Source organism: Diadema setosum, chromosome 5 (genome assembly GCF_964275005.1).
Source record: "Diadema setosum chromosome 5, eeDiaSeto1, whole genome shotgun sequence".
NCBI lineage: Eukaryota > Metazoa > Echinodermata > Echinoidea > Diadematoida > Diadematidae > Diadema > Diadema setosum.
In genome coordinates, this window is record NC_092689.1 from 28,668,341 (window position 1) to 28,679,615 (window position 11,275).

Consider the following 11,275-nt stretch of genomic DNA (forward strand, 5'->3'; position numbering starts at 1 on the left):
AGGCAGGAGTCCAGCGCAGGATCGGTGAATATTAAAACGCTCGGCTCTGACGTCACGCACAAAAATGCATTATGCATCGATCTAATTAATTTCTCTTTTTCGTCCTCGACGTCGACACGGAGGCGGAGCGCGGACGAAACCCGGTCCAAGGCACGTAAGAGACCCTCCCGCTGCCAACGGCACCGGTCTCGGGGGCCCGGAGCCGACGGCTCGGGAGGAGATAGACAAACCAGCAACGCCGGAATAAAACAGGAAATACATAAGGCCGCGACAACAACAACAACTTCGCCTTTTACTGTTATAGATATATATATACATGTATATATATATATATATATATATTGGCATTCCATGCCAAAGACCCGGGTTTGATTCTGGGCGGAGACCAATTTTTCAACTCTTGTGCTTTTCCGAACAGGAGGAACAGTAAGAGGAATAATGATGTCAAAGCTACACACCGATTTCTCCTTCCTTTCTCATATATATATATATATATATATATACACACATTTATTTATTCATTTATTTAAATTGTTATTAATTGGACCCATGAGATGCTATTTGTTTAAACTGTAGTTATTAAGTGGTAACTTCTTCTGTGAAAAAAAAAAAAGTTGTACAGTACACAAGGATATCACATTGTATTACTTTTGTGTCCCAATTATGTTACATGTACTTTGTTAGAGCAGTACCAGTCTATAATACATCATCTTGCCTTTATATCATTTGAATGGAAATGAATAAATGCCATTGGAAAAAAAAAAGAGTGTCTGTGTGTATGAGCAAGTGTGTAAACAAGTGAGTTTGTGCATGCATATTTCAGTACTAAATACATGAATGATTGCACCTATAATGTATACGAGTTCATCTATCTTTGTCTCTATCTACAGTGCGCACACACACACACACACACACACACACACACACAAATCACTCTCTCACAGTTCAGTGGCAATGTGAAGGATACTGCATGGATTTTTAATCTCTTTTCTTCTGTACAGGAAACATTTCTGAACTACAAGTGAACATGGTACATTTCCTATACATGTACATACACTCTGTATCTTGGTGTTCAAACAGGTTTTTCTCCTGTTGGCCTGTATCGTCAATTACAAATACAAAGTACTAGACACATACGACACCAGAAAAATATGCAATTTCTACCCTTCTTTAACATTTCTTTGTACTTTTTTTTTTATTTTCTTTTCTTCTGAACTTTTTCAATGTGATAGCAGAAACTCTCCTGGAAATCCATGCAAATTTCCAGAAATATTTCTGCTATCATCATAATCATGACAACAATGATGAGAGGAGGGATTTAAAGACAACAAACACTTGGTTTAAAAATAAAGTGATATAAACAATTTCAAATTCATCCTCTGCATCAGAGAAAAAATAACAGCACTTTGAACAGTCTCTGCAGTACTGGACAACTTATGTCCCGATTCCCTTTCCCATGCTTAAACAAAATGTGGAAAAAATGTACATGTATGTGATCCCATTTTAGGAACCTTTACTCACTTGGACAGCGATGGCTGTAAACCTAGCCTAACCCATTTCGTGTATTTAGAGCTACAAAATGCTACTTGGAAATTTTCCAGCCAACTAATTCTGTCATGTCCATCACTTTCACTAATTACTGCATGTCATAATTTGCTGTTGGGATAAGATTAGACCCAAGGTTACAGCCAAACTGCCAAAACTGCCCCCCCCCCCCCCCACAAGCTCGAAAAGCCATGTGATCACAGATACTAGTATCAGCAAATCCCAGAGAATAAATGATGACCAGGGAACCTCAAATGGCTAACACATATACTCATGCATCACATATGCGTACATGAATGGAATGTCATATCTAATTCATTTCACAAACATTTGCAGTGGATTTGATGGCAAACAATATTTAACATTAAAAAAGTATGCTGACATTACAAATGTCTCTTTTTTTCATCATAAGATCATGAGAAGTCAACAATTCACTGATATTTGCCCCGAGTTATGCACATCACAGGGTTATGCAAGAATCTGCATTTGGTATAAAAGCTGTCTCTGAAAGGAGAGGAAACTAAATTGAAAAGAAAGGGTTCATGAATCTCTGGAGAAACACTACCATGTCATATACCATGTGGCAATGCATAAAAAATTGTTTGTGTGAAGTCACTCACATTTTCACAGTATGTTGCACATTACGTTAATTTCTGACCATTTGCTCTTCAACTCCCTGTCCCAACTTTCCTCACTCACCCATCCAGCCCCCCTCCCATAAAAAAAACAAGCAAAACAAAAACAACATATAGAGGTACAGCAATCAATATCATATCATATTGCCTTGGGACACTTTGCAGATGGTTGGCATGATCTTTCCAGAGGCAGACAGGATCTCTCCAAAGCCCTGTAGGATGAATGAAATGGTAAGAAAGGCAGCACTATGAATGAAGACCTTGAATCCTGTTGACAATAAGTTCACATTTAGAGCAAAACTAGAAATGTCGCTACGGCGACTGGTGTATGCCTCCGCCATAATACACGGTTCACAATGTGTGATGATAGTTTCACACAATTGGCAAAATATTAAAACGACAGGTTTGCCACAAATGTGCTGAATGTTCACTTTCCTAGAACTAGGTTCAATTGGATAAATGATTAAAACGTCAGAGTGCAGGTATTTGGGGGAACTGATGATTTTCACTTGACTTTTGACCCTTTTACAAGTTTATGCATTGAGTAATTTTCAAGGTATTGAGAAAAAGTATAATTTCAGTATCAAATGGTAAAATAGTATTATCGAAACCTAGCCTTTGACCTTTGACCCCACAGTTTCAAAGAGAATCACTGTTAGGTAGAACATGCATGAATATGTAAGTTTCATGACAATACCTTGAGTTATTTTTGAGATATGGAGGAAAAAGTGCAATTTAACACTTTCACTTGACCTTTGACCTTTTGACCTTTGACCTTTTGGCAAGAAACTTCCCACAGAATATATATTGGGTTATACATGCATACATCAAGTTTTAAAAAAATCCTTCAGGCATTGCATAAATATAAGGAAAGTAGTTATATTTTGAGGAGTGACCTTGACCTTTGACCCCTGATCTTTGACCCATGACCTCCAAATTCCCTAGATAATCACTGCCCATCGGTACAAGCACATATGTTAAGTTCCATGAAGATACCTTGAACCATTTGCGAGATATGGAGAAAAACATGAAATTTCAAATTTTTTTTTCACAAAATAACCTGTGACCTTTGACCTTTGACCCTGTGACCCTAAAATCCACACAAAGTATCATCCCCCAAGGATATACCCTCATGCCAAGTTTGATGCAAAACCACCACACGGTTCTTGAGATATCGACAAAAACAAAACGGGACGGACGGACGGACGGACGACCCGAAAACATAATGCCTCTGGCCACTTCGTTGGCGGAGACATAAAAAAAAAAGAAAAAAGAAAAAAAAAGTAGTTGGTGAAAGGGCAAGTAGCAATTTTGCTCATCTTGCTACATGTAACCCATGTCTAAGATTCAATACAGCTGTTAGGTTGTATGGGCAACTCCCATTATAATGAAGTCCTCAGGGCCAGCAGTTTTCTTTCGTTACAGTGTATATCAAAATTTCATTACAGCCCAACAGTAAAGTACATTAAAAAAAAAAAAAAAATTTTGACAATAACTTTGCAACCTGAATTTTTACTTCTTTGTACCAAGAATTTTGTTATGACAGTGTTTGTTAATGGAAGTACACTGTCATAATTATTCATCAGCTTTAAGGGCTGCCATGATTGCACATCACAGTGCTGTGAATGGAACTTGTATTTACAGAAAAAAAAAATGATTTAACGGAAGAGGGAGAAAGCACATTTAATCCTTCAATTGCTTGTCTTGGCTATAGCCCATCTCATCGTATATATCAAGCTTAACATAGAAAGAAACAAAGATTAAGAATTAGAAATGTCTGCATTGAAAAACATATGCAGTTAGACTAGACAAAAGCATTCTCGAGCAATGGCCGATGTACATGTACGTCAGGTAGGAAACACTGATATAAACAAAACAAAATACGGAGTGAACAATTTCAAAGAGATACTCACCAATGAACAATTTCTAAAATACAGCAGTCTTTGCGAGGACAGTTGATGCTATACATATATTCCAACCCACAACATTAAGAAGAGAATTCCAAATCCCATGAAAAGACTGGCAACTAAGGCAACTAGCAGCTCCTTGTACAGATCCCGTGTGTATTTTGTGGCTGTGACCTCATAGCTGATCCACAGGAATGCAGTCAATCAAGGAAAACTAATCTCAGAAGTAGTATTTATTCAGACTGAATATACAGTATGACAGGGTAAGACGAAGTGAAATACAGAAATATAATGTGTACAAGTATATACAGTGTACATGTATCAAGTTCATGACTGTCTGTGATGAATGTTGTGTATCACAGAAGTCACTGTTAAAGGGATAGTAAAGCTTTGGTTGAGATGGGAATCTGGGTTTTAACTTTTTGTGATATAATTAGAAACCTCTTTGTGTAAGCATCAATCAACATTTTTGCGGGATTATTTTTTTCAAGTTAAGCGGCTTAAAAACATATTTGCATGTACGTGAATTAATGCTGCCTACACAATGTAAGTGTCAACCCATTCAAGATGTGAACACAATATTGCGGATATATTTTTGCGGGTTTTAGAATTTGGGCTTGCCAAAAGCAGTGCTAAATATGCAAAAATTGATGTACCACAAACTGCATTTACACTATGTGAAATATTGAAGAACACACAATTCTAAGAGGATTTAAAAGTTTATTTGATAAAAATTGGTTGTGAAACGGCTGAGATATCCATAAACAATGTAAATCAAAGTGGTCCTAATAAATGCTAGGTCCAGCCTTCAAATTAAATATAAAGTTACTGGGATTGCCACAGCAAAATGCAAACCTGCTACACTACCTGAACACACTGCCAAAGAGTTGATACAGGTTTATCATGCAAAAAGGTAAAATGAATGGGGCAGACAAATAACCGCATATGTATATAAGGCACCCATCATAAGATCTTTCTGTTTTCAGTAAACAGAACTTTCTCCTATGACAAAATTTTAGTATCATTTGAGGCAACACCTATGAGTAAAATGTATTTACAACGTAGCTGACCATGGTTTGACATTTCACAAACATGCAAGTTTAATATTGACAAGGATACACCAGGAACCAGGCCATGAAGAAGACTCCGATGGAGAGGAGGATGAGGGTGAGGTGAGGGTAGACAGCCGGATTGACCGGGCTGACGTACCTCGTCATCGACTCAATAGCTGCTGACTGAAAGATCAAATTGGAAGCACAAATAATCTAAATAGCCATCAAACATTTCACAGTGCAATGGTACTATTTCTATCAGCATACCAAGCATACAGATATAAACAAGTGCATATGCTTGTCCGTGGCAATATACAACTGTACAAAATGAATAAGAAAATTCTGCATTTTCAATTGAAGAATTACGAAAGTGGCAACTGGCTGCCTTTATAACTGATAAACATAGAGGGTGTAAAGCACTCATACACCTTGTGTAGAAAATCCATTCAAAACACAGTTGGATGGTAAAGAAACCACTAGTGCACACATTGCACAATTGTAAGTTTACATAAAAACTAATAGAGAGAGTAAACAACCATGTTTGCAGCAGGCTTTGTACAGGATGCCTATTTGTGGCAGGGGCCATTTCATTCATACAATGTGTAGGTGAAAAGGCCCAACCAGATGTCACTTCCCATAACACTTGCAAGTAACTCCTGCTTGTATTCTAAAGTGGGACTAAGCACACATGACATTCATTTGCTGTTTTATTGATGAATGAAAGTGACCCTGCCGCATACAGAGTTGTAGGTTTTTCCCTCCTTTTGTTCCAGCCATGCCATAAATGTCATCCAAATACCTGGGTAGAGAGGAAATAATTTTGTCAATAATAATGATAATGATAATAACAATAATAACTATAATGATTATATGACAATGATGATTATAATATTAAGAATGACAATAATAATGATAATAAATAATAATTATAATAATAATATAAAAAAACACACTTGCACAGTTCTGTTTTAAATTACATTTCATGTGAGCAAACAACTGTACTTGACAATATCTTAATGATGGGACTAATTATCGTCAGCACAAATTAATCATAGGAATTAAGATCGGTTGCCATACCATGTAAAGTCAAGAAGAGCCTTGACCGAAAGATCGGTCTGTATCTGGTCGCCGGGGATATGTTCCACGGAAAATGTTTCTGGCTTCACGGATCCCCAACGTCAATAAAAATAAAAGACTCCTTCGGACAGACGGATATTTCTGTCTATTAAAGAGCCAAGACTCATATGACTGAGTACAGTGAGAGCGTGAGCGAAAAAATCTTGTGCATGTAGCTCGATATCTACTACTACTAGACAGAAAGAGCCATCTGATCTGTCCGGAGGAGTCTGGATTCCGTGAAGCCAGACGCAATCTCCGCAGAACATATCCCCGACGACCAGATACAGACCGATCTTTCGGTCAGGACATCTACTAATGACACAAATTTCCTTATGTGTGGGACTGAAGTAATTTATTCTACCGTGTAGCGGATCATTTTAGGAGATATGAAATTACGACGGTTCTACTGGTCACCACTTCAAAAGATTTCGAATATCACTCATCAGTGATACATTTGAGGGGTATCTATGACATTTAATCGGTAACCTATATCTGATGCAGTCAGTTACAGGTGCAGACTACATGTGATTTTGATGCGTCCAGACCCGTCCTCCTGCCTCTGGTAGATTGATGCACGACACGCCACGTAAGCAATGTACAATTTGTATGTCAAAACTCCACACCACGGCCACCCACATAGCACCAGACAAGTAGGTTAAAAACAGTGAATAAAATTCACAATGCAAACCAAGCTGGCCATGCCGCCTTGTATAACAAAGACCTGCTTGAATGACTTAGTTTATATTACGCTAACACAATATATGTCACAAGAATACATATTCAGTCTCACCATTTTCGACTCAACCAGATCCCTGCTCAGTATGAGGTCAAAAAGGAGTTGTAAATGTTGACCTGTGAACTACATCCGCTAGCGCTATCGCGATCCCATGGAGAATCCTTCGCACCCCCCCCCCCCATTTCTCCGATCCCCGTGCAGTACAGTAATGGAAGCCACTACCATTAATTTATAGGGGTAGTATTCATTTCGTAGCAGTTGGTTATCAAGAAAAATCGCTAAATCATATACTGTAAGGAAACGTCACTATTTTTCTAAGAATTTTCAATGTAATTATATCCTTGTGGTATCAATCACTCAAAGTATATTGACAAAACCGGGAATGGAGTTAACAGTAAATCCCAACCCCATTAGTAATGAATTCTTCCAGCCGCCAACAAGTGGTAGTCATGGAAGGCGTGTATACAGAAAGAACGAAATTAATCAATAACCGATTGTTCAGGATGTTTTGAAGCTCGTCGAACTTCTTGTACACTGTGCGAAAATATTCTCAACAATGAGCGAATCGATGGAAGTGTAATAGGTGGTTAGAACATAGATGGTAGATTAAACAAAGCTTATATTGTGTTCTCGAGATTTTGTGCTGTGTTCCTTTCCGTCAATACTGTCTGGTGGTCATGGTGGAAGCAAAACCGCTACCGTGGTAGCAGCGTATCCGACGCTGACTGAGCTGGCAAGTTTTCAGACGCCGGGCTGGCCGCCTACCTCTTTAATTACTGAGTCCTCGATCCTCTGATGTGACGGAGGATCTAGGAGTAAATTATTCAAGCCACGACTGCATGTTCACATCTTCTATTCCGACGCTCTCCTCAAACCACAGCGAATTTCGTAAGTCGTGCTGTCTCACTTTTTTATTGTATTGTAGCATAGAAACTGTAAACTGGTAAACTATCACACACATCAGTATACAATCGCGTACAGTGCAGTGCAGTGTAAACTGTGGCTAGTGGGTCTACATTGTAGTTGTTCGTACAACATGCACATAAATTTACCGGTATTATTGTAAAGTAGCTATAAGGAAGACGCCGGATACATTGTAGTCTACCTCATTTTAATTTTAGTTTTTTGAGACGTGAAGCACATGCCTGACTAGACAGAATGCAGAAAGATCCATCTGTCCGGAGGAGGAGTCTTTTATGATTATTATTTTTTTAATGTTATCGCTCGCTCTCCTCCGGACACGTTTAGATCTATAGGCCTATGTGTAGACAATCGGACAATAGGAGGGGATTCCATGAAGCCAGATGCAGTCTCCGCGGAACATATCCCCGATGACCAGATACAGACCGATCTTTCGTTCGGTCAGATGACTGACATGGGACCTGTTTTCAACAGTAAACATATGCAGTGAATATTTTCATGACTTTAGTGCTGTGTGTTCTGACACCTACACCATAGCTCCTGACATGCATGGAACTAAAAATAGAAACACACATTAGTTTGATATTATATTTGTAGGGTCTACAGTCACAGAAATACCATAATTCACAAATGTCAAAGGTATGAATGATTAATGAACTACATCACTGAATTAATTGGCCCGACAAAAAGTTTATTTTACGAAAATGTCAAATTTTAAGAAGTATCATCCTATGAACAATTTGTATTTGAGAGCATTATGTGAGTGAGAGTTCCAATCTGGATCTGGATTTGTACGTTGTATGCTGCCGGACCAAGTGGTATAAACAATTCTGTTGGTTTGAAAAAAAAAAAAAAAAAAAAAATCAAGGCTGATGTTAATTTTCATTACTTTTACTTGTACAATAGGTTGCCGTCGTCGAAAGCAGGAAGAATCACGAAAGATGTCCACTCTTCGCTGGAGACTTAGTGATACATCATTTGAGTGACATGGAGAATTTCTAGAAATACCTTGGCCGCTGACATTCCTCAGGCAATAATGTCATCAACATCAGTCTTCAGTCCTCTGGCTCATGGCTGTGGATCGTGGGATGGTGATCTACAGCAACAGCTGGAAGACAAGAAGGTGAAAATGCTTCATTTAAACATTTTGAAAGTATATTGTAAGAATATTGACTATACAAATGTATTTCTGTAAAGGTACAGATATATTGTACCATATGTGACTGTCATCTTGCATAGTGATAAAGCTGGCTTATGTCTACCTGTGGCCAGAACTTCAAAAAGTCAAGTCGAAACTAAGTAAGGAGAATTTATAAAACTACAAAACAAAACAGCAAATACCATCCTGGACAGTATTGTAAGGGATTTCTTATTGTGCTCATCCTTTCCATCATTATGATATCATCGCTGGGGTGACAAGACCTTGTATCTGCAATTTTGGTGAAAATGATTTTTTGGATTAATAGTCAAATAATGGGGTCAGTGATATCCTGTCCAAATCCCAACTGTCTAACTCCAAAAGTGAAGCCACCACGGCATGTCAAAGGAAAGGCTATTCCATTTGTTATAGTGCTTTGGCCGCCACGTTTTTTGGCTGTCCTGAACATTTGACAGCGACGATATGGTTACCAACAAACCCCTGCCCCCTGCAGCCTACTCAGGCAGTTAACCACACATATACTATTGTATGTTTGTTCCAGATTCTTAGAGACACCCCTTTTAAGGGTGGGTATAGGTTTCGTTTAGACCCCCTGTCACAGGCTTTTGGGAGGGATGCCATCAAAATTACCCCCAATCACATGCTTTTGGAAGGGAAGCCAGCAATTGTAATCCCCCCATCACAGGTAGGCCTATTTGAAAGGGAAGCTAACAATTTAATGCAGCTTCACATGCATGCAGTCCATGTTGCAAAATGTCCTGCAAAAAGAAGGCCAGCTCGGCATGCTTCTCAGCAAAATATGTACAGTAGGCACATTTGGGAGAATCTGGGCAAACATCAAGAAGCTGCAATACCCATTTTTTGACTTTTTGGGGGTGTATTTTGAGTGTATAAAAAATAACTCCCATCAGCAGTCATTCCCCCCCCCCCCCTTCCCAATAAACTGGTCAGAATTTGTGGGTGTAGATATCCTGGTGCAGTTGATGCAACAGCGAAGGACAGTACAATTTTTTTTTTCCCCATAAATCTTGCAGACCAAGGTCCTCAGTAAGTCCCTGCCAGGAGAGTCCTTGGACCACCTGGAGAAGAGGGTCAACATCCCAATCCGAATCAAGAGTCAGCTGTCCCAGATAAGGACCATTCTCCGGGAGGCATCCAAGAATTACCCCCAGCAGTCCCAAGCCGTTGGTGAAAACTTTGCAGATCTCATCCGGCTGAAGACGCAGACCACCGAGTACTCGAGGCCTCTCGGCTCTGTTCGGTCGCGACCTCGGACTGGCGTCATTCGCGCCGACAAGCAGCAGTCCCGACCCAGCCTCACTGGATCGCACAGACCCCTCAAGAGGGCAAAAAGCGCCCCCATCTCCCGCCGCTCCTCGCAAAGTCCAACTCTGCCAGCCAGAATCGATGCTTCCTTGCCAAAAACTCTGACGACCAGAAAGGGTGCTCTCATGCTGTTTGCAGCACCCAAAGATGTCGCCTTTTCTGTCCCAGAACAAAGGTGCTACCGTGTCAATCCAAATGCCATTGATGTTGACGACTGGGTATCCAACCTTCAAACATTTCAGAAATTAACAAACAGTGTCCTTCATTATGGATCTGAGGTAAGCAAAAGAAAGGCGTACATTTGTATGTGGTGCTCTCTGGACTTGTGTCTGTGGACTTGTGTCTGTGTTCTGAAAACATGTAAAAGCAAACATTATCACTCACACTTGAAATCTACCAAAGAGCTGTGACTTTGTCGTGATGATTAAACAAAACTCTGTATTGAATTGTTAGTACTGTACGTCAGGTTTCATCTGAATATAATGCGTCAATTAAAATTATATGTGTCTTCTCAGATTATTTTCCTACTCAATGTACAATATGTGAAAAGTAGAATTAATGAATGCATGATACACTGAACCATCTCTAGTTACATATTTGAATGGACAAAATATATTTGCAATCAGGAAAATCACGAAGACAAGTTGCAATGTTCTGATAGGAGGAATCTTTTTTGGGAAAAAATTCTCTTTTCAGGCTGGCGATGGTCTAGAACAGAGAAATGCACCCTACGACACATCTTGCTTCAAGTTTTTACACAAGGAGGAAGGTGAACATGGAGTGGATTTCCGACTGCAGCCCGGAGGTGACTTTGTCTTTTACCTCAAAGACATGAAGACAAAAGCAGCGTAAGTTATGCACAGTGTAAATTTCAT

At 39.3% G+C, this 11,275-nt stretch overlaps 1 protein-coding gene and 1 long non-coding RNA gene across 2 annotated transcripts; one reads left to right on the plus strand and one right to left on the minus strand.

Moving 5' to 3' along the window:
• Positions 1 to 5,234: 5,234 nt before the first annotated feature.
• Positions 5,235 to 7,097, minus strand: LOC140229251 (uncharacterized). Its single transcript, XR_011901277.1, has 3 exons — positions 7,049 to 7,097; positions 5,880 to 5,938; positions 5,235 to 5,322 (listed from the first exon to the last, which is right to left on the minus strand). It is a non-coding gene; the product is annotated as an uncharacterized lncRNA (long non-coding RNA).
• A 1,854-nt stretch (positions 7,098 to 8,951) lies between these two features.
• On the plus strand, positions 8,952 to 11,252 carry LOC140228822 (uncharacterized). The gene is made up of 3 exons (XM_072309095.1): positions 8,952 to 9,038; positions 10,109 to 10,678; positions 11,097 to 11,252. The coding sequence occupies exons 1-3, from the start codon at positions 8,952 to 8,954 to the stop codon at positions 11,250 to 11,252; spliced, it is 813 nt and encodes a 270-aa protein (XP_072165196.1).
• Positions 11,253 to 11,275: the final 23 nt, after the last annotated feature.